The 23,600-nt window shown below is 40.2% G+C and overlaps 1 protein-coding gene across 4 annotated transcripts in view; it reads left to right on the forward strand.

The window, feature by feature from the left end:
• The first annotated feature begins 4,406 nt into the window (after positions 1 to 4,406).
• The window catches only part of HMCN1 (hemicentin 1), a 483,427-nt gene continuing 464,233 nt past the window's right edge, over positions 4,407 to 23,600 (forward strand). For 2 of the 4 annotated variants that reach the window (XM_045452691.1, XM_045452693.1), the window contains exon 1: positions 14,931 to 15,640. In XM_045452691.1, the coding sequence (XP_045308647.1) occupies positions 15,373 to 15,640 (268 nt within the window). In that variant the 5' untranslated portion in view covers positions 14,931 to 15,372. Of the gene's footprint in view, positions 4,526 to 9,471; positions 9,631 to 10,014; positions 10,169 to 14,928; positions 15,641 to 23,600 lie in introns of those variants that run through there. The other 2 variants (XM_045452692.1, XM_045452695.1) reach the window with 2 other exon arrangements.

Here is a 23,600-nt window from a genome sequence, read left to right on the forward strand (position 1 = left end):
AAAAAATGGAAGCAAATCCCAAGCAGATTCAAATCTAACAAAGAGCTTTATTTTATTAAGCCTCTCAGTATATTAACATAGGATCATCTAAAACTGTCTACAAAGATCTTGAGATCCCCATCTCCAAACCTCATGCCACATCTGAAGTTTTAACTGGAACAAGTTCATACACCTCAATGGTCAAAAGAGAGGCATAGTTGTCTATTCTGTGAGCTACTCAAATTTCAGAGCTACCTAGTTAGCAGAAGCCAAGAGAGTCTTGGATGATTAGGTTCAGGGTCAATAAAGTAAGATTAAGATGTCCCGAATTTTGAACCACTAGGCTGTGAGACAATGTCTTATCATGTCGGTAGAGTTATAGTTTAAAAAGTATTTATTTTGGTGTTGATAGTGATTACCATCACTGCCTAGACACTTTGGACTTTGTTTCAGAAGGAATTCCAAATATTACTTATAAGAAGCAAGCCCCAATCTCTTAATGACAAAATGTATCCCCAGTGACTGTGAATAGGGTAAAATGGCAAAACAAATACAATGCTTTTTACTTGAGGAATCTGCCAGCAGAGGGCAATATTAGTTCTCACACTTTTCCTAATACCTCTTCTGATCCTAAACTATTAAGAATAAAATACCTATTTAGTAGAAATCTCGGGTTGTAATTTGTTGTTGTTGTTGTTGTTCCACGCAAATAAGACTAGTCACATAGTAGAAGCAAAGATAAGACATAATGTTGATTATTAAAACTCCAATATCTCTGATAAGAATTAATGAAAACTCTAGAACACTCACAAAAGCTCTACATTTTTGTTGCTTATAATGTGAATGGGAGGTTACCATCTCTTCATGGTATTTTCCTAGTGTCTAACATAGAGAAGGTTCTCCGCGACTGTCCATTGAATGACTTACAAGTAATAAATGCTGATCAAATATACACACACACAGGTTGGGGCGGAAGCTGAGGGTAGGGATGAAAACTTCTCACGCTTCCCTCCCATTTAGAATGCAATCATTTTTTGCACATGGTTTCTCTGAATGCTTCTGTTACCACATTGGAAACTAGTTTCTGGCCTTTCTGCAAGTTTTAGGGCAGCCTTGAATCGATGAGCTTAGTCTTCATAGCTTTGCATTAGTGGAAGACAAACGCTATTCCTGAATTTTCCGTAGGAGAGTTCTGAGGCTTACTTAAGTTGGTAAAGATACTGGATTTGTGAAAAGTAAGATTAGGAAAATTAAAGTATTATTGATTAATTGCTGGTTGGGTGAAATGAGCCACTTGAGAGAACTAAGTCACAAACACCGAGACTATGATTTTCTTTAGGCTGAACTCAGTTGAAAGATATAACACAAATTGTGACTAAGTGTGCATGTGTTACACACTGGATATCTCCGAATTTTATTTTGTCAATGTTAGTGTGTAGTTATTTCATCACTGATTATTTGGTGCTTACGTAGGATGATAGCAGCAATGTTAGGAGTTTGAATTAGTTGGCACAATGCCATTTTTTTCAACATCTGTTAAATATGGTTCTAATTTTATACTGTTTCAGCGTATAGCTAAATATTTAGCATTAAAAAATACCCTTTGGGGATGACTGAATGAGTTTTCATGTTTCCAATAATTCATTGTGCGTTTGTGTTTAGAAAAATCAACTTTAAGGCATAAACTACAAGTCCAGTGGGAAGAAACCTTTTTCTGTGCACTCTTGATGTTTAGCTTTTTGGCCAGCCTATAAGTCACAGCAAAAGAAATTTACAGAGATGCTTTCAATACAGTACAGAAAATCCTCTACTGAGGGACTTGGGATTAGCCGCAGTGTGAGTGGAAGAATTTGGCTAAGATTTTGTCCATCAGATCTCAGCAAAGTTTGCCCACCAGGGTCATTTACAGGCTAAGGCAGCTCAAGTTCTGTAAGAAAATAACACACCTGGTCTGTCATCAATAAGGTGTTCTGTTTAAGCAGTTTTTCCAGGGAAGGTTTAGGTTTATGCTCTCTTGGCACACTCTCGTACCACATTGACTAGTGGCTACAAGTCCACAAGCTGGTATTGGGCTGGAGTTGGTCACCAACACCATAGTCAAACTAAGTGGTACACATGCTAATTACTCTGGTTTCATTAGCATGCTGTTCTAATGGAGGTAGTAGTTACAATTTATTATAGAATTTTTCTTTTTTCAATAATCATGGATCTCTTCCATCCTCAGTGTTTCAGTAGTAACACCATATTTTCTAAGCTTTGCTTAAGCAGCAATGCCTCATTTGCCATATGGCAGTGAGTAACAGTAGCATTGTTGCTTTAGGGTACATTTTCAATGTTTATTTTATGGTATATAATGCCTTTAGTCTGATTTCCAAAAGGCCCAATAGAATTTCTTTCAGATGTTCAGTCTTTTAAGACATGACTCTGCTGGTAAAATACACTCACGAATTACCATGAACTATTTAATTCATTTTATTTTGTGAATGGCAAATGACTAATAAAAATTAGTTGGATTTCTTGATGCTATCATAGTCATGCCTCATTAAAAATGGTTTGGGGGCTACTTTTGCTATTTGTTTTATAAATAGCCTTTTTATTTTACAATGGTTTTAGATTTATGGAAAAATTGTGCAGATAGTACAGAAAGTTCCCTTATGCTCTTTAGCCATTTTCCCCTAGTATTAACATCTTTCATTGTTCTGATAGATTTGTTACAACTAGTGAACCAATATTAGCTAAATATTAACTGAATTCCACCACACTTGGTTCATGTTTGCTCAGCTTTTGCCGAATACTCCTTTCCTGTTCTAGAATCCCATCCAGGATAGCATATCGCACGTTAGGATTCTCTAGACCATGACAAGAAGTCTTGAGGCTATTCTTGGAAGGAAGAAGACAGATGCTTTTCTCATCACGTCATATCCAGAGTATGTGCTATCAACTAACTTCTCATTGTTGATGTTAACTTTGATCACGTGGTGGAGTTAGCACTGGCCAGGTTTCTCCCCTGTAAAGTTATTACCCCCCTTTCTTTACTGTATTCTTGAGGGGTAGTCACTATGTGCAGCCCACGTTTGAGGGGTGGGTATTTATCTTCCATGTTTTTGACATGGGGTTATGTACCTATATTATTTAGAACTCTTCTGCATAGGAGAAGAGTCATTTACTTGTTTATTTGTTCAGTATTTGTATCCTAATGGGCTCTGCGATATTTATTTCACACTGTGGATTATAATCAATTTTTTTTTTAACATTTATTCATTTTTGAGAGACAGAGACACAGCATGAGTGCGGAAGGGGCAGAGAGAGGGAGACACAGAATCCGAAACAGGCTCCAGGCTCTGAGCTGTCAGCACAGAGCCTGACGCGAGGCTCGAACTCACAAACTGTGAGATCCTGACCTGAGCCGAAATCGGACCCTCAACCGACTAAGCCACCCAGGCTCCCCTTGATGTTTTGTTATTTTGTTGCTCATAAATTGTTCCAGATTTGACCACTGGGAGTTCTTTCAGTTGGCTTCTACTGGATCTCACAAACTGTGGGATCATGACCTGAGCTGTGATCAAGAGTCGGATGCTTAACCAACTAAGCCACCCAGGTGCCCCAACATTGGCTTCCTTTTTACTTACATTTAAAAAAAACCCACAAAACTGGATTTTTAACTGAGTGTAGGCTGAAAATAAATAGGAAACAAAGAAAGAAAATTGGTTTTCATGATATATTCCCTTATATCCTTAGAGGAACCTGGAATTAGTTATTTTATTTTGATTAATGTTTTTTTGAAAAAGACTAAGATATTTAAATTAAAAGGTGAAGGCAAAAAGTTGATTCCAGTTTATTGTTATTGAAATCAATACTTTTCCTCTTTCTTTAATTGGTATAGAAAAAAATATGTGGAAGGTTGTGACCAGCTGTAGTTCTTCTGAAAACGGAAAAAGAAGAGAGTCTTAAATTATATTAGAAGAAATATAAGGGGGAAATATTCTGATAAAGAGAGTTGGTCAATGTTGGAATGTAAGATAAGAAGTTAGAATTCTTCCTCTGTTTTTAAAAATTAGGACAGATTCCCAGCTGTCTGGAATAGTAGGTGTTTTCTGATTTTCAAAGCTCTCTCCCCTCCCTGAATTCTGACACTCTTTACATCTGTAATCAAAGCCTTAGCCTAGGAAAGCCCATACTTTGAAGATACGGGAGGAAGGTGCATAAAAAGAGAAGAAAGATTTCACCCTTAAAAAAAAATCAGACTTAGAATAAAGGTGAAAATAGAAAATGGGTTATATCTACCACCCGAACTATACTTTCATACTTTTCATATTTTTCACTATCAAGTAAATCCATGTTGGAACATCAATCTTCCCCTTCTTCATAGCCCCTGATGGTTAATAGGGACTGGTCACAGGCACTAATGGATGTTTCCTTTTAATCAACGGGTGAGTGACTAGATAAGTCACAGCTTTATGCCATTCCCTTTTTGGAAAGCATTTTTTAAAGCTACTTACTGCTAAATTGTCCTTACTTCTACAACTTTTTAATTATCTCTCTGGAGGTAAGTAAAGATAATTTTTGCATAAATAAGATGGTTTAAAATAAGATGGTTTAGGGGTGCCTGGGTGGCTCAGTCATTTAAGTGTCTGACTTTGGCTCAGGTCATGATCTCACGGTTTGTGAGTTTGAGCCCCACATTAGGCTCTTTGCTGTCTGCACAGAGCCTGCTTTGGATGCTCTGTCCCCCTTTCTCTTGGCCCCTCCCCCACGTTTGCATGTGTGTTTGTATGTGTGTGTGTGTGTGCGTGTGTACGCGCGTGCGCGCGTGCGCACGCACTTTTTCAAAAATAAACATGTAAAAGATAAAATAAGATTCTAACCAATTATTTTAGCCTTATAATGATTAATTTTCTCTGCAGAATATATTCATGAGAATGTCATATTCAGGCTAGTAATAAAAGTATTTTGCATGGTGGCAATGGAGTGTATTGAAAATAGGGCTCAAAGACCTAGGGTTTACTCCTGGCTGTACCATATACTACTGATGTGATCTGGGGCAAGTTGCTTGATGTTCTGAGTTATTTTGCTTGTCTCTTAAATTGTTAAGTAATATTTATCTTACAAGGTTATTGTGACTATTCATGCATATGAGTTCATATATACAGGTATATGTTAAAGTACTCATTAGATGGCTGTTACTATTATTATCATTATTATTAATCATTATACATTCAGCAGTTCATTATGTATTATTGAATTCCTACAGTATGTTGGGCACTATGGGCTTATAAAAGTGAATCAAACACAGCCCTTATTCTCAAGGAATTTATAGCATTGTGGGGAAAATATAAAATTAGTTTGAACTGATAAATAATGAGGGAGAGAGCTCAGAAATAGGCTTACATGCAGGGAAAACTCATTCAAGACCAAAGAATGCTTCATGGATAATTCACAAAGCAAAAGAAGTCAAGACTATAGTATCATTTCTTTTTCCTGGAAAGGCCTATATGGTGTGGGTATTATTATATTGATGACAAGACTCTGAAGTACACTATAAAGCAGTGATATATTTCAAAGTCGCATTATTAGAATTTTCACTTTTATTGTAAAATAATAGGGACAATGTGGATAGGAGACAAAGGGAGGAGAATAAAAGTGAAGAGGTCAAGAAGATGTGAGGATCATGACAGATGATCTAACTTCTTTGTGTGAACTTCATCTTCAATCTCCTCTTCCGTGAAACAGGGATCATTCTATTAGCAACCTCATGGTTTTTAGAGTAAGAATTAAAGGTAATTAAATGTGTTCGTACATGGACAGCACTTAACAGTGCCTCAGACGTGGTAAGTACTCAATGATCACTAGCTAGTTCATCTGGTGACGTGCAAGAGTAATGGTTTCAGGTCTGAAGCCGACTGCCAGCACTACTGCAAAAGTTTATGAGATCTTGGACAAGTCATTCTCTGGGCCTCAGTTTCTCTCTGTAAAATGAAGGCCCTAGGGTGGAAAAATGATGTCTAAAATCCTTTCTAGCTTTTGAATTGGGATGAGGTGGCAGAAGAGACTGGATGTATGGATACTGCCAACGCCCTGACTTTGTGGGGACAGAAGCTACCTGTGAGAGAGGATGAACATGTGGGAGGACATCTGGAGAGGGGTCATTAAGGATACATTTTAATTTCTTCAACATTTTTTTTTTTTTCAGGAAGTGAGGAAAAGGGATTCTTGGTTCAGGCTCTTTCAATTAAGTGTTCACTTAGACTTTTAACGATCTTTCTCAAGCAGCATGAGGACAGCTTGTAGGTCTCTTGGTCTTTATTTTGGGAAAGGGTGGATAGCTGAGGTCCTTATAGAGAAGATCACAACTGAAACACAAGCCAGAATCACAAGTCCTAGAGAACTAGGACGCTGGCTGAGCCAAAAGGGAGGCTCCCTTTGGACAAGCTACCAGACACATGTTGCCTGTGTCTTCTCCCCCTCTGGGAGCCAGTTTTCTCTTCCTTAGACAGCTTACTCCCCATTCCATTACAGACTATGGGAATTTTGACTGTGTAAGGAGTCAGAGACTAGGCCCCTGGTACTTTTCCTCCTTCTGGGGCTGTCCCCCTTGCTGACCACAGGCTTTGTGGCTTTATTACAAAAAGTAAAAGCAGAGCATTACATTCCCCAAAGTATGCCATGACATAGTTATTCTGTGCTTTCTTCTCTTGACATTAGTACCAAAAGAGAATAAGCATGTAAACATCTGTTTTATATAAGCTAATTCTAGACTTTTAACTTGATTAGTATAAGAGAATATTTGATGTGATTAATTTTCCAGTTACAACACAATGGCTTTCCATTCTTTTATTGCCTTCTTAAGGGAGACAAGAGAAGAAAAAATAACCTAACTTTAATTTTTTTTTTTTTTTTAGTTTCATAGCAGTACCAAGTAGAACCATTAGAGTTGGTGCAAAAGTATTCTGCTTTTAATTCAGTTGTAGTCACAAGTTACCTATCCTGTAGAAATGTGCTAAAATAAACATAAAATAATCCTGAGCCTCATTACATACAGAACCAGACATTCTGGGAAAGATCATTCATTGAGGGCAACATCACACCATCTAGTGATTTGCAGGAGACAGTTTATTAGAAAGCGGTGTATGTGCCCGCTGCTTTATGGCAATCTTCTGCAGCACTCATTCTTTTAAGCCAATGTTTTTCTGAGCTACACTTTATTAGGCCTAGTGTGACAAATGCTTCCAACTAGGTGATCACTTGAAATACTTAGCCAGCAAGCAGGATCTTATCCTGTCTAGGGCAGGAAGAAGAATTTCAAGAGAGAAAACTGAATCAGAGAGAGGATTTTAAAACTTTTTTCTTTTTTTGTGTTTATTTATTTTTGAGAAAGAGACAGAGAGAGCGTGAGTGGGGGAGGGGAAGAGAGAGAGGGAGACACAGAATCCAAAGCAGGCTCCAGGCTCTGAGCTGTCAGCACATACCTTGATGCAGGGCTCAAACTCATGAACCTTGACATCACGACCTGAGCTGAAGTCTGGTGCTTAACCGACTGAGCCACCCAGGTTCTCCCAGAGAGAAGGTTTTAGTATTGACTTTGCTATAAATGAGCCACACTACTTTTTAAAAAAATGTCACCTTTTCTTGGGCTCCTGCGTGGCTCAGTAGGTTAAGTGTCCAACTGCGGCTCAGGTCATGATCTCATGGTTTGTGGGTTCGAGCCACGTTGGGCTCTGTGCTGACATTTCAGAGCCTGGAGCCTGTTTTGGATTCTGTGTCTCCCTCTCTGTCTCTCTCTCTCTGCCCCTCCCTGGCTCTCAAAAATAAATAAACACTAAAAAAAAAAGATGTCACCTTTTCGTATTTCCCCCATCCTCCAAGGTTAACAGTGATGAGAACCGTGATGTAAAGAGATTTTTGATCGTTAGCATGACACTGGAGATGTTCCACAATCTGCTATATGGTACCACAAAGTCTGCCATCATATATGAATCTGCAGGAGGAGCTAATCTCTTCTCCACTGCCAAGTCCTATCTCCTGGATCTTCTAGGGCTTCCTGGAGGAATTTGGGGTGGGAGGATGGTCTAGGATAGATCTATGATAGGATAGATAAACTAAACCAGCTCCAAGTAAATAAAAAAATTATTTCACTTTTTCCTCTTGTCCCTGTCTCTGTCCCCAGAGCCTTTAAAGAGCATTTTTTGACTTGTGCCTCTTTGATGCTACTATGCAGATCTCTTCATAAAAAGCAACTGAATGATAATAATAATTTTGATATTGTTCTCCCAGTCTCTCCTTGTCTTATCTGTGGCTATTATTTTTAGTTCATGAGCCCTCAAAATTTACAGGCTGAGGGCAGCATTGGGAAGCAGTGGAGAGCACTGGTGTGGCAACCAGCTGGCCAGGGTTCAAGTTCTGGTTCTACTGTTCATTAACATCGGCCTTAGGCAAATTGCTTCAACTCTCCAAGTTTCAGTTTCCTTAGGTGAAGAATGTTGTTAATAATATTATTACTGCAGCCTACTCCTATTTTTGTCCTTTCCCCCAATTTGCCTCTTTTATTCCATTTCTCACTCATTGTCTGAGTGACTTTGCTGAAATATAACTATTTTTTTTTTCTCTTTAGCTTCAATTCCTCTAGTATCTTTATATGACCTCAGGATATGATCCAAGCTCCCACCAGTTTCAGGCAGGTACAACCTGATAGCGTCTTCCCTCAGGCATCTCCTACATGTTTCCTGTCTCTGTCCAGGGCTTTTGTATTGATGTTTTAGGGCAGGATGCCAAGGAAATCAGATTAGCATCCATGTATGTGGGACCCAAAAATGTGGGGTTGTTTGGGCCCCATGAGGTAAGTGATTGACCAATGAGAAGGGGAGCTAATGAGCAAGTACTTTGCCCTTTTATCATACCCACTCCCTTTTCTCCTTCACAACAGTCTTGAGACAACTAACATCAGGGCTTTCAAGTTCCATGGGACCCAGTAACCAGGGGCTTATAGCAGAGGCCATCTTCGTAATGTACTCTTACACTGGCTCTCCTTTCTTCCCTACCTCATTCCTCTTATCCTTCATGCCTGCAGCCTGAGAATCATAACCTTACCTTCACCTCAGGCTCTGCATTCTGGGGAACTTCCACCAAGACTGCCACATAATTTTAGAGCTGAAGTTAATTTTCCAAATTGTTTAGTATGATGTGTTTGTGATAATTAGTGGCTAAAGCAAGACTGGATTCACAGACTAGTGCTCCTTCCAACCTCATAGAGACTGTTTTTAATAACAAAAGCAAGAAATGAGCTCGGATATATTGTTATTTCTGGGCAATACTCTGACTTAAGCAGTACTGTCTTTTTTGCCCAACCCTTCCTACCCCCACCCTGGGCCATGCCCTCTTCCTAGCCTAACCACTTTCTCCCAATGTGTGTTCTTGGTATTCTCTGCTGACTGCCTGCCAAAATCTGCTTTCAGGGACTTGTTTATTTTAAAGTGTAAATAAGATTTCTGTCCACAGGCTACCTTGTCTCCAGAGGCCTGCATTTCAACAGAGATCAAACTTTATTGAGAAGGAGTAGAAGAGCCCAGGTGTGTTTCTCCAGTGTCACAAATCATGTTGTCATCAATTACATGAGACTAAAGTGGAGACATGCATCTGGGATTATGGAAGATAAATGTATGTATTCTACATATATACATATCAAAGCACAAATGCTTTTTGAGACACTGAATATTCCTTTTCTTTCTTAACCCTCTTTCCCTACCACCGTGCCCAGTGGACCTAAGTAAGTCCTTCAGTGCTACCACTCACTTAGATATCAGGGTGTTAGTGAAGCTATAAAAGACCTTCTATAAACAAACAAATAAAAAAAGCTCTCTACTTATCTGTTTCTTTCAAAGCATTGTGTCCCCAGTGCGTATGTACCTAGGTTCAAACTTCCAAACTGTGTCCTCAAATATATGCAAGGGTAGTAATAATACTTCACTTTTACTGAGAGCTTGCTGCATTGCTAGGCACTGGGCTAAATGAAGAATAATCATTCTTTCATTTTATTCTCAGGCTAAGAAAGACCATGATTCCAGAGAGATGGGAAACAAATGAGGCAAGTTTTATAATTGGTCCAGTTGCCCACTTTCAGAGAGTTTCCAGGTCATGATGTACAGAGGCGGAAGCAAGGTGGAACCCAGCAGGGCTGAGAGTTGAGGAGATACAGGTGAAAGTCCAAGGACACTAAGAAGCTAGAGTTTGCAGGAGAGAGAACCTGAAGGAGCTATGTAGATAGAAAACTCCAGAGATCTGAATGGAGTCCCTCTTAAATATTCAGCTGAGTACTGACCAGCATATGCATGTGAGAAAATTGGCTAAGGCCCAGGAAAGAACTGCTTGAAAGAAATAAAGGTAACTAACTGTGCCCACACTCACAAGGGGATGGGAACAGGTCTGTCCCCACCAGCCGGACTGGAAAACCTCATGATTCACAGAGTACTGGTACAGTGACAGATGGGTCTTTGTCAGTAATGGGGAATAACTAGTTCTAAAATGAATACTGCTTTGGTCTGACCTAACAAATTTTAAAAGTAAGTCCCAAAAGGATCAAACTATTTCCAAATAATTTAAGAAAGAGCTCAAGAATATTTATAGGAATACAAAAATACCTGTACCCCAAAGGTGAAATTCACAGTGTCTGACATCCAGTCAAAGAATATGAGGCCCAAAAGGCAGCAAAAAAAAAAAAAAAAAAAAAAAAAAAAAAAAAGCAACCTGTAACAAGCAGACAAAAATCAGTTGAAAGTGATGCAGAACTGATACAGATGTTAAAATTACCAATTAAGGACCTTCAAGCAGTTACTCTAAGTGTATTCCGTATATTCATACACTAAAAATGAGATATGGAGGATATAAATAAATCCAAATCCAATCTAGAGATGAAAACTACAACGTCTGAGATGAAAAGTACACTGAATGGGGGGTGGGGGGTGGTGCCTGGGTGGCTCATTTGGTTGAGCATCTGACTCTTGGTTTCTGCCCAGGTCATGATGTTGCAGTTTGTGGGTTTGAGCCCCATATCAGGTTCTGCGAGGACCCTGTGGAGCCTGCTTGGGATTTCTCTTTCCCTCTCTCTCTGCCCCTCCCTGGTTTGCTGTCTCTCCCTCTATGTCAAAAAGAAAATAAATAAATAAACATTAAAAAATTACACTGAACATGACAGTATAGAATAGACAGTGGAGAAGAAAAGACCTTGAAGAAATAGCTATGGAAACTGTCAAAAAATGAAACCCAACGAGAAAAGAAAATAACAATTAAAAAGAATGAACCGAGCATCAGTGAGCTGTGCAACAACTTCAGATGGCCTCATATACGTGAATTGATATTTGAAGAAATGAAGACCAAAATTTCCAGTTTTGATGAAAAACATATCCTTACTTACAGGTGCGAGAAGCTTGATAATCCCTAGGTACACGAGGGGAGAAACCAAGAAACATGAGGGGAGCCACACCAAGGCACATCATATTCAAACTGATTAAACACAGTGGTAATAACAAAACTCTTGAATGCATTAAAGAAAAAAAGATACAGATCATATAAAGTAACAAATGTAAATAAGATAGAGATTTCTTACTGGGAACAAGGCAAGCAAGAAGATAGTGAAGTAATATCTTTAAAGTACTGAAAGAAAAATAAAAACCTATCCATGTAGAATATACTACCCGGCAAAAAAATGTATATATATATATACATAGCTTTCAAAAACAAAGGTGAAGTAAAGACTTTCAAATGCACAAAAGTGAAAGATTTTTTCCACCAGTAGAACTTCACTACAGGAACCATAAAAGCAGGTCCTTCAGGCAGAAGAAAAATGGTATCACATGTAAATCTGGATCTATACAGAGAAGTATATATATACTTCAGGAATGGTGAGCACCAGGAATGGTGAGTACATTGGTAAATATACTTTTTTCTTATTGTTTAGATCACTTTAAAAGGTAATTGACTATTTAAATAACAAAACAACATCAGTGTAGTGTGAGGTTTAAAAAACAGTGATGTAGGGGCCCCTGGGTGGCTTAGTCGGCTGAGCATCTGACTTCAGCTCAGGTCATGATCTCACGGTTCATGGATCTGAGCCTTGTGTCAGGCTGTGTGCTGACAGCAAGGAGCCTGGAGCCTCCTTCAGATTCTGTGTCTCCCTCTCTCTCTGCCCCTCTCCCTCTCACACTCTGTCTCTTTCTCTCTCTCTCTCTCTCTCAAAAATAAACATTTAAAATAAAAGAAAATAAAATATAGTAATGTAAAATAAAATGGATGACAACAACAAAAAGGTCATGAGAGGAGTAATGGAAATATACAATTCTAAGGTTATTTTATTATACATGAAGTAGTGCTATTCCTAGAAGGAAGATTGTGATTAAGTAAAGATATATACTGTAAACCCTGAATAAGCTAGCAATGAAGATATAATGTAATCATAAAAAGTATTCAATACATCCAATAGAAAGCATAAAAAAAGGAAGAAAAGAGCAAAGAATCAAGAGAATAGGAAAGAAATACCAAGATGATCGATTTAAATCCTACCACATCCATAATCACGTTGAATGTAAATGGTCTAAACAGCCCAATTAAAAGGCAGAGATTATTCGATTACATAAAAAAAGCACAACTGAATTGTATGGTGACTACAGGAAACACACTTTTAATGTAAAGACACAAATAGGGTAAAAGTGACAGGATAGAAAATGATAAATCATGCTAATACAAATTGTAAAAGCTAGAGTGGCTACATTATTTTCGCCAGATATATTTCAGAGCAAATAATATTACCAGGGATGATGAAGATAACTGCATAATGATAAAGGTGTCAATTAGTTAAGAGGATATAACTCTAAATGTTTATGCATCTAATTATAGGGCTTCAAAATGCATAAAGCAAAAACTCACAGAACTGCACTAAGAAATAGACAAGTCCACAATTATAGTCAGCAATTTCAATACCACTGTCCAAAACTGACAGAATAGGCAGAAACCAGTAAAGTTATGAAAGACTGGGATAATGCTATTGAACACCTTGACCTAATTGACATTTATAGAACATTCTACCCAATAACAAACATTCTTTTCAAGTGCTCCTGGAACATTTACCAAGATAGATCATTTAATCCTGATTAGGTAGGTACTATCATTCTTTTCTTTTCTTTTTTTTTAAGTTTATTTATTTTTGAGAGAGAGAGAGAGAGAGAGAGAGAGAGAGAGACTGAGCATGAGTGGGGAAGGAGCAGAGAGAGAGAGGGAGACAAAGAATCCAAAGCAGGTTCCAGGTTCCTTGCTGTCAGCACAGAGCCTGACATGGGGCTCAAACTCAAGAACTGTGAGATCATGACCTGAGCCAAAGTCAGACGCTCAACCAAGGTGCCCCATCATTTTTAGTCTTTATGGTGGAATAAATGAAAGTATGGAGTTAGGTAATTTACTAAAGATACAGTTATTGTCACAGCTGGGCTTTTAACCCAGGGTATCTGACCCAGAACTCTTAATCACAGGCTCTATGACCTTCCTTGAACACCTGGAACAGCTCAGCTCTCAGTGAAAACTCTAGGACTTATAATGCAATCCTTTTTAAATAAACAAAGGAGGAGGCTACTCAAATAGCATTCTGTAAATACTACTTGGAAAGGAAGTACTTTCCCCATCTCCTCTCATATTCCCACTCAGCCCAAATGGCCTGTCTGCTTCCTTGAAGTGACATGACTTATAGGTATCATAAACTCACGTCCCACTGCTGTTGGGTCTAAAAAAGAAGACAGTTGCAGACTGTAAAATACTGGTGAGAGCTGGCTCTTCCTCAGGCGGCCTCTGGGTGAGATGGGTGGTCTAATGCACAAGCTATCGTCGATCAAGATGCACGTTTGCCCCTCTTTAGAATGTCAGGATCCAGACAACTCCTTTTCCACAAGGGAAGCACGTTTTCATTAAAATGAAGAAAGGAATCCCTAGCTTATGGTTGATTTTCTTTGTCTACCTTCTTATCTCTGTTATTAGTTCTAAAATGTATATAACAATTACAACACGGAAAGCCTTTGTAATGTTTTCCAGGGCGAGGTTTCCTTACTTATCAGCAAGAAAATGCCATGGAGGGGGAACACCTTTTTAATGCATCTTTGGCTAAGACTTGGCACCTGGTTGTTCTATGGGAGGAAACGTGAAATGGGGATATTATTCGGCCTCACCGTGCGAAGGAGAGGATTCAGACTGCTCAGGAGCATGACCCTTGCTGATGAAACTTTAAAAATCAGTTTTCTCTTCAGTATGCAGCCTTTCTCTCTCCTCATCCACTCCCCTAAACTTCCATCCCGTCTTCACATCCAGCTTTCTTCCCTTCTCCTTCCTTTCCTAACTACAGTCAGTGGCACCCCAGTTCCTGCTGTGTCTCTCATTTCCCTCAACAAGCCCCTTTCCTTTTCCTCCCGCGTCTGGCCCATCCAGCTCTCCCCTCCCTCCCTCCGTAGTCCCTGAGGAGATCAAAGAGTGACAGTGAGGCTGCTGCCGGGAGAGACTTTTCCAGCTCCCCCTCCTGGCTGGGCTGAGCCTTGGGCTGAGAGACTGGAGGCTGGGCCGGGGCGTCTTGGCTTCTGGGGAGGGGGAGATTAGGAAAGAAGACTCTGCAGCCGCGTTGCACACAGTAGAAAAGTAAAATTCCCTTTGTGCTAGTTAGTGCGGCGTCCCCTCAGTTTGGGATTTTGCCACACATTCTTGAAAGCCATTGTTTGCACTGGGGTCCCGTAGGTTAGGAGCAGCGCCGGCGGGAGCAGAGCCGACCCTGGGAGAACTTCCCCCGTCCCGCACTGACCCTACAGTCGGCGGAGAGAGCAGTCGCTCTCCGGGAGTGGGGCGGTGGGGGGCTCCAGCGCCGAGGAGTGGGGGGGGCCGCCGCCGGCCAATCAGGAGGCGAGGCCGCTCCGGGCTTGCCCTCCTTGCTCCGGAGCGAGCGGCGCACAGTGGAAAGTTGGGAGCCCGAGTGGCTGGCCCCGGCGGAGTGCGGCGCGGCGGCGGCGGCGGCGGCGGCGAGGGCGGCCGGACTGGGCGCGGCGCCGTAGGGCTCGGGCGGCCCCCGGGGCATGGGCCGGGCGCGCTGCCGTCTCTCCGCTACACGCCGCGCGCGGCCCGCGGGCACCTAGCCGTCCCGGAGGAAGCTGCGTCCAGACAAAAGCTGCGGCATCTCCGCCCGCTCAGCCCCTGCAGGGCTTCGGGGTTGGTGCCGGTCCGCATCGGACTGTTTGCGAGGTCAGAGAGCTTTCGAGAGCCTAATGAGTTACTCTGAGAGGAACCCCTCTGCGTGTTGTTGAGGAAGGCTAAGCACAGTGCTTAGGCGCCCAGGAAAAAAGGAAAAAAAAAAAAAAAAACCCAAAAAGGGAAGAAAAGACAATGATTTTCTGGGACATCGTCCACACCGTATTCCTGTTGGCTCTTCTTTATTCTTCCCTAGCTCAAGATGCAAGCCCCCAGGCAGACACCAGGGCTGAGGAAATTCCCGAGGGGGCCTCCACCTTGGCTTTTGTGTTTGATGTGACTGGTTCCATGTATGATGATCTAGTTCAGGTTATCGAAGGGGCTTCCAAAATTTTGGAGACGTCTTTGAAAAGACCTAAGAGACCACTTTTCAACTTTGCTTTGGTGCCTTTCCATGATCCAGGTAAGGGGAATATTTATTCTTTGTGTTTGTTGTTTCTCATGATTACATGTCTTATGCTATGAAATCGTTAAAGTGTTAGGAAGTTTCAAAACTTTTTTTTTTTTTTTTTTTTTTTTTTAATGTGTAGCTGAAAACCATTGTAACAAAGAATTACTCTCTGGCATCTGGGTTTGCTCCCTGACCCGTACTCAGGTCTTGTAGGTGCTGGTACCCTGGTCCCCAAACCTGGAAGTGTGGAATTACAGTAAATACCAGAACCCAGGGTCTTGAGCAAGGACATCGAAATCGGAGTTCATTGACTTTTTAATTTTAGAGCTAAAGAATGCTTAATTAGGAAGGCAGATTTGGAGATGGGTTTCCAGCAGCATTACCCTAAGAGCTAACATCCTGGTTGAGAGCACGCTCAGGATAACTCTCACACAAGAGGGGGAAAACCTGTTGTGTGAGACACAAGGAAGCTTGTGAGTAATTTGCTAGTGGAACTGAAGAGATGAAAACAGGAGAGAAGCCATTCATTCCTTAACTGAATCTACTCATCTTTGCACCAAGTCCTCATTACTTAGGTTCACAGATGGGCATAAACATCATGTCCCTGCCTCATCCAGTAGAAATGCATGTGATTTGGTTGTCGGTGCTCTTTTAAAGGTAGCTGAAGCAAAATAACTGTATTTTTCCCCCTAAAGCCATGGGCTTCAGCTGCTCCACGGTAATATGATCCGATATACTTTTTTTTTTTTTTTTTCAGTTTCTATTTAAAGTGGCACCTTTCTGTGAGGCTCAGAGGAGCCCTCATTGTCATTGCTGAGCGTAGCATTGCAGGGGGGAACCCTGGGGCTTGCTGTCTGACATCCACCTGAGTTTCATTAGCGCAAGTCCTTGCCCAGTTTCTTAAAAGTCCTCTCCCACTGTTCTCCCACATTTTCCCTGCTTTGAAAGTCTCTCTCTTCACCCACAAGACCTTGACACAACCTCTTCACAATGGGAGCTTCATATTGAGAATCTCAGATTCTTTCTTTGTGCATTTTGACAAGCACATGAGTTCAAATTATCTCTAGGTGTTAAAGAGGGCAGGTTTTAGCTGTCTAAAAGAAAATGGCACCGGGAGAAGTTTAGAGGGAAATAGAACTTTCTGTGTTTTGTTTTGTTTTGTTTTGTTTTGTTTGTCCTTCAAATGATGAAAATGAGAACCTATCCTACTTTCCTGGGACATGTGGAAGAGTAGGGTAGGTTTTTCTACATTCCTACCTTGATGAAACACAAAATGTTCTTTATATTTGAATAAAGAATTAAGTGGTCATTTACTGCTTTTACTGTCTTAGTAAGGCACCTCATGTGTTATGTTTCAATTTATTAAATGTCAAGATGCCAATTATGATGCAGCACAAGACTTGTTGTTTTGGAATAGCCTAAATATGTTTCTTCTATGGGGATATAGCTGAAGTTGGCTGAAAAACAAAGTCAAAATTGTTTTCTCCAATTAACATCACAATTTCCTCTTCCCCAAAAGACTCTTATGAGATGATGTTGCTGCAAACAATACACAAATTGCCTCAAGACACAAATGGAAACTGGATCGTCATGATATTTTGATGTGATATGAAAAATTATTGGAATAAATTGTATTCTGGTGTGCCTCTTTCCAATTGTTACCAAATGGGAAAGGGTGCTGTGGTTGACTTTCCTATAGTTTAGCAATCTTGTTGCAAAGTGGGGGAAACTTGGCATGCTAATAACAAATGACTAGTAAAGTAGAGCTTTTTTGAAATAATATGAGAAAATGATTCCATTGGTTCATAAAATTGATTGCATGTGTAATTCAGCAAAATTATTAATTTTATTGTAATTCAAAGTAGAAGTGGCCAAGTATTTATGTTATCTAAGACTATTGAAAGTATTTCTGAAGATAAAGAGGGAGATAGAAGTTAAAACATACTAATAACCTTTAATTTAGTTTGCTAATTCACTTTACTGAATTATAATATTATCTTTGTGTGACATTTGTGTAGTGTGTGTGTGCGTATGTTGTGTATAGTTATTAAGAGTTTTTGATTCTCTTATACTTTTGATTGATCAGTGTGGGATGACAGAAGGGGCCTTTAATGGGGATTGGCTGTTTCAGTGTGTGACATTAGAAAAGTCAGTTTACCTATTTCCTCATCTATAAAATGAGAGAATTGAATATGAACATCTCTCTTTTTTTTTTTTTTAGGATTTCTTCTTCTCCTTTTTTCTTTTAGATTTGAGCATCTCTAAGTTCGCTTCTGACTATGACATTTTATGGCTGTCTGTTTTACATGTGGTTGTTTTCATAGGTCCTAACACATATTCCTATGATTGGGTGCTACAACTGACAGGGAGAGAAATAATGTGTGGAATTTAATATAAATAATTATAACTTTGACCACCCACAGCTTTTCAAAACCCTTTGACATCTGCTGTCTCATGTAGCCAGAAGAAATAATGGACAGGATCTGAGATACACTCTGAGGCATTTGACAAAAACCCTTAGGCCTTTGCACATGATTGCTTTGGACTTCTGCATTAGGGGGCACCTGGGGGGCTCAGTTGGTTAAGTGTCTGACTTCGGCTCAGGTCACGATCTCATGGTTCGTGAGTTCAAGCCCTGCGTTGGGCTCTGTGCTGACAGCTCAGAACCTGGAGCCTGTTTTGGATTCTGTGAATCCCTCTCTCTCTCTGCCCCTTCCCCACTCGTACTCTGTCTCTCTTTCTTTCTCTCAAAAACAAATAAAAAACATTTTAAAAAATTTTAAAAAATTAAAATATGTAGAATACACAGACATACATGAGGTGGAAGTCTAACAAGTTAACAAGGAGGTGATAAAATCCTTCAGAAAATGTGTGTGTAAGGAAGCTGGTGTTGAAGGACCAAAAATCCACCCATGGTTGGAGGAAGTACCAGAGAGGACGAGGACCATGAAAAGTCAAGCCAATCTTGTGAGGCTAACTGTGCCTAAGATGGGCTTTTCACTTCTGTGATTACATTTAATGTATTAATTTCTAACAGCTTTATTGAGATATAATTCCCTTGCCATATAATTATTCATTTAAAATGTATAATTCAGTGGGGTGCCTGGATGGCTCAGTCAGTTGAGCGTCCGACTTCAGCTCAGGTCATGATCTCGCAGTCTGTGAGTTTGAGCCCTGCGTCGGGCTCTGGGCTGACAGCTCAGAGCCTGGAGCCTGCTTCTGATTCTGTGTCTCCCTCTCTCTCTGCCCCTCCCCCGCTCATGCTCTGTCTCTCTCACTCTCAAAAATGAGTAAATGCTAAAAAAAAATTTTTTTTTAAATGTATAATTCAGTGAGTGGTTTTTAGTATATTCACAGGTACATGCAACCATCACCACAGTCAGTTTTGGAACATCTTCATCACCTCCAAGAGAAACCCTGTGCCTTTTACTTATCAGTCCCTTAGCTCCCTTACCATCCTCCTCCCAGCGCGAAGCAAGCACTAATTTCCTTTCTGTCCATTGATTTTCTTGCTCTGGCCTTTCATCTGAATGCAGTCATATAATATGTGGTCTTTTTTGACTGGCTTCTTTCACTTTAGCATGTTTACAAGGTTCGTCCATGTTATAGCATGTGTCAGTACTTTATTCCTTTTAATGGCTAATATTCAATGTGTGGATATACCACATTTTGTTTAACTGTTAATCCCTAATGGATATTTAGGGTTTCAGCTATTATGAATAATGCTTCTATAAACATTTATGTACAAGTTTCTGTGTGGATGTATGCGATGTTATAATTTATATAAGAAATATATGTTGGGGCTTCATTCCCATTTCTTACTTAGAGCTCCTGAAACCCTTATAGTATCCTAAGTGATGAGAACTATAAAATTGTGTTTTGTTATGTTAATGGAGTGACTTTTGGATCCCACCTAAGGATGGAGGCTGGTTTCCAGGAGATTCAACCATGTGATTAAAGGGTTGGAACTTTCAGTCCCACTCCTGACTTCTTTCTGGGAAGGGGAGGGGGTTGGGGGTTGGATCAACTGCCGGTGGCCAGTGGCCAAAGATTTAATCAGTTATGCCTATGTAATGAAGCCTCTGAAAACACATATGAGGACAGCGTTTGTATTGCTTTTGGGTTGGAAATTTTGGGAAAATGGCATGCTCAAAGGGGGCATGGGGGCTTTGCAACCCTTTCTGCATACCCTATGCATCTGGCTGTCCCTAAGTTATATGCTTTTATAAAAAATAGTAATCTAGTGAGTAAGTGGGTTTCCTGAGTTTTTTGAGTCACTCTGGCAAATGAATCGAACTTAAGGAGGGGGTCGTGGGGACCTCTGATTTATAGCCAGTTGGTTGGAAGTACAGGTAACAGCTGGATGTGCAGCTGGTCTCTGCAGAGGGTGGCAGTGGGGGTGGGCAGTCTTGTAGAACTGAACCCTTCACCTGTGGAATCTGGTGGTATCTGAGAATAGCTTGTTGTGATATGAGGAAACCCCTCATTCCCACATTGAAACTGGGTGCTCACAACACCAAAGAATGTATATTTTCATTTCTTTTGGGTAGGTACCTAGGAGTGGAATTGCTGGGTCACAATAACTCTATGTTTAATTGTTTGAGGAACTGCCAGACTGTTTTCCAAAGCATTTACATTCCCACCAGCAGTATTGAGGGTTCTAATTCCTTCACATCCTCACCAACACCGGTTCATTATTGAACTTGTTGATTCTTACATATTAGTTTTTACTGTGCTTTTTACAATACTCAAAATGTATTTCTGTCTTCTCAGAACACAACTTTGAGGAGAGCTGATGGTCTTCCCTTAACTACAGCTCCTTTTTATCACTCAGTCTTCCAATTCCCCTGTCTGTAAGACAGGTACCAGAGACAGAGGAAAGAGAATAGGGCAGTGTATTTTAATGAGTCACTTTATATAAAGAAGAATTCTCTTCACCATGTCTCTGGTTTTTTCCCCAGGATATATTTTACCTGTCTGCATTCATTCATTCATTCACTCACCTATTCTGTTTCAAGCGTTGCTTCAGACACTGGGCCTACAACAGGGAACAAAACCGACAAAAGCTTCTGCACTAATAGAGCTTACATTCTACCAGGGAGGCAGGGGCAATAAAGAAAGTCATTAAAATACATATGGCGTGTTTGTTGGCGCTGATTGGTCTGGAGAAAATAAAAAGCAGAAAAAGAGCATGAGGAGTCTGAAGTGTGTTGAGTGTGTTGACATTTAAAATATGGTGGTGAGGGAAGCTCCCAATTGAAGAGGTCACAGTTGAACAAAGACCTGAAGGAGATGAGGGAGGGAGGGAGTAATGAGAATGTCTGAGGAAAGGCTTTTACAGGCAGAGGAACAATACATGAAATGTTCTTGAACATGCAAGAGCATCCTGACATGTCCGAGGAAACTTGAAAAGACCAAAACACACCGGGGGAGAGGGAGCAGTTATGAGGTGAGGTTAGAAAGTTGATAGGCTACATCATGACAGGGCTCATAGGCCACCGTGACTTTGGCTTTTCTCTAAATGAGACATGGAGCCATTTTAGGGTTTTGAGCAGAGTAGTGACATGATCTGACTTACGCATCCACATGATCATTCTGACTATTGTTTGAAAATACTCTAAAGTAAAGCAAGGGCAGAAACAGGAGGACAGGAGACCATTGTATCATTTGGGCACAAAAGGATGGTATATCTTGGGTGAAGTTGGTAGGCGTGGACGTTTGGAAAGAGAGTTGGATTCTATTTTGAAGATGAGATCAAAAGGATTTAATGATATGTGAGGAAAGAAGAGAAGGCAGATGCTGAGGATTTGTGTTGAGTGAATGGAAGCATAAGATAGCCATTTATGGAGAAGAATGAACAAGAAGCAGGTTTGAGAAAGAGTTTGGAAGAATGAGGCTTTTATTTTTTGATATGGTTAAGTTTGAGATGTTTTTTGGTACCCAAGTGGGGATATTAAGAAGGCAGTTGGATATATGAAATTAAGGTTCAAGGCAGGAGGCCTTGGTCAGAGATAAAAATTTGGGATCCAAAGGTATACATAGAGACGGTAGTTAGGGTTGTGAGTCTCAATGAGTCCCTAAGGGACCAGTTACTTGAAGAAAAGCAAGGGTCTGAGGACACAGGCCTGGGCCATCAGTCATTAGCAGTCAGGGAGGTGAGGATAATCCAGCAAAGTAGCCTGAGAAATTGAAGTCAGAGAGGGAAGAGAAGAGTATATTCAACTAGAAGTCAAGAGAGGAAAGTGTTTTCAGGAAGAAGCACTAATTGGTTAATCAAGAGGAGGACCGAGAATTGGCTAGTCAATTTAGGGATGTGGGTGTCATTGGTGACTCAACAACCATAGTGGAGTGCAGCGATGGGAGTGAAAGCCTGTTTGGAGAGAATTCAAAAGAGAATGGGAGAAACATAATTGGAAACCTTTGGAATTATATTGTCGTTTCCAACTACTGGAATGGTTGCTTTGTTCATGAAGCTAAAATTCAAATTAGTTTTGATAAATGATTCAACCAGTATTTTACAAAGTGCAAATTCAATGTATTAGGAAGAACATCCAACTTGGAACAGAAGATTTGTGTTCTCTTCCTTATTCTGTCATTCGAGCAAATTATTTAACCTTGCCAGACTTCTTTTTCTCTACCTATAAAATTAGTGCCTTGCGATGTAATTACCAAAGTTTGTGATTTTAATGACTATAATATAGTGAAAGATAAGTGACTGGAAAGAGATTCAAAGTAGCAAGGACTTGATCCATTGGTAGACATATCAGCATTACACATCTCTGCACTTGAAGAATTTCATTGTAATAAAACCTGGGAGCCCTCAGTGACTTTGTATGATTCTTTCTGCAGGACTTACATGGTGTTAAGAAAGCACTCTAGGACTTTTATGAAAAGATTCTCTTAGAAAATTTTTCTCAGCAATAGTAAAATCACCTGAAGTCATCATGAATGGAAAGATTTTTACAAGGAAAATATTGCACATTTAGACTTCGAAAACCTTTACAAATTTATATGAACCAGACTTCAAATTGAAATGTTTGGGTTTCAATATGTGTCAGAAAAAGAGTTACAAAGCTATCAGTCTCTTTTTGCTTCTAGCATATTCAACAGGAAGAAGGGTTTTCATGAGGAAAAGGATTGGTCTTCAAAGTCCCGAGAGAAATCCAACCAAAGGCAATGAACTAACATTAAAGAATGAGAGATTTTGGGTGGACAATGATAACTTTGTTTCCTAGGATAATAGAATATTTTAACCTGGGAGAGTGGATACTATGTCACTGGATGTTTTCTGAGAATATGTAGAGGTTTTTTTTTTATGGACAATGAAAACTTTCTCTCAAAGTGTAAGGACCAAATTTTGATAAATATGTTAAATATGTTAGGGATATTTCTTTTTTAAAAAATCAGTTTATTTTAAGAGAGAGCACAAGGGGAGGGGCAGAGAGAGAGAGAGAGAATCCCAGCAGTCTCCATGCTCTGTACTGAGCCCTGATGTAGGGCTTGACTTGGGGCTCGATCTCATGCCCATGAGATCATGACCTGAGCGGAAATCAAGAGTCTGATGCTTAACTGACTGAGCCAGACTGGTGCCCCAGGGATATTTCTATTTAACCATATCTTCTCTGACTTCCACAGAATGGTGAGCTTTTTTTGTTTTTGTTGTTGCTGTTAAGTTGAGGAGCAGCCTTCTAATTGATTGTTGGAAAATCAGAATTTGGTTTTGCTTATGGTTTGTCTCTGGTCAAACAAATAATAACCATTCTCAGCGGCCTTTTTTTAAAAAAATATTTATTTATTTTGAGGGGGGGGAGCGGGGGAGGGGCAGAGAGAGAAGAGAGAGAGTCTTCTGAGCAGCTCTGCGCTATTAGTGCAGAGCCTGACACAGGGCTTGAACCCATGAACCATGAGATCATAGATCTCATGAGATCTTATGACCGTGAGATCATGACCTGAGCTGAAATCGAGAGTCGGA

Source organism: Leopardus geoffroyi, chromosome C3 (genome assembly GCF_018350155.1).
Source record: "Leopardus geoffroyi isolate Oge1 chromosome C3, O.geoffroyi_Oge1_pat1.0, whole genome shotgun sequence".
Taxonomy (NCBI): Eukaryota; Metazoa; Chordata; class Mammalia; order Carnivora; family Felidae; genus Leopardus; species Leopardus geoffroyi.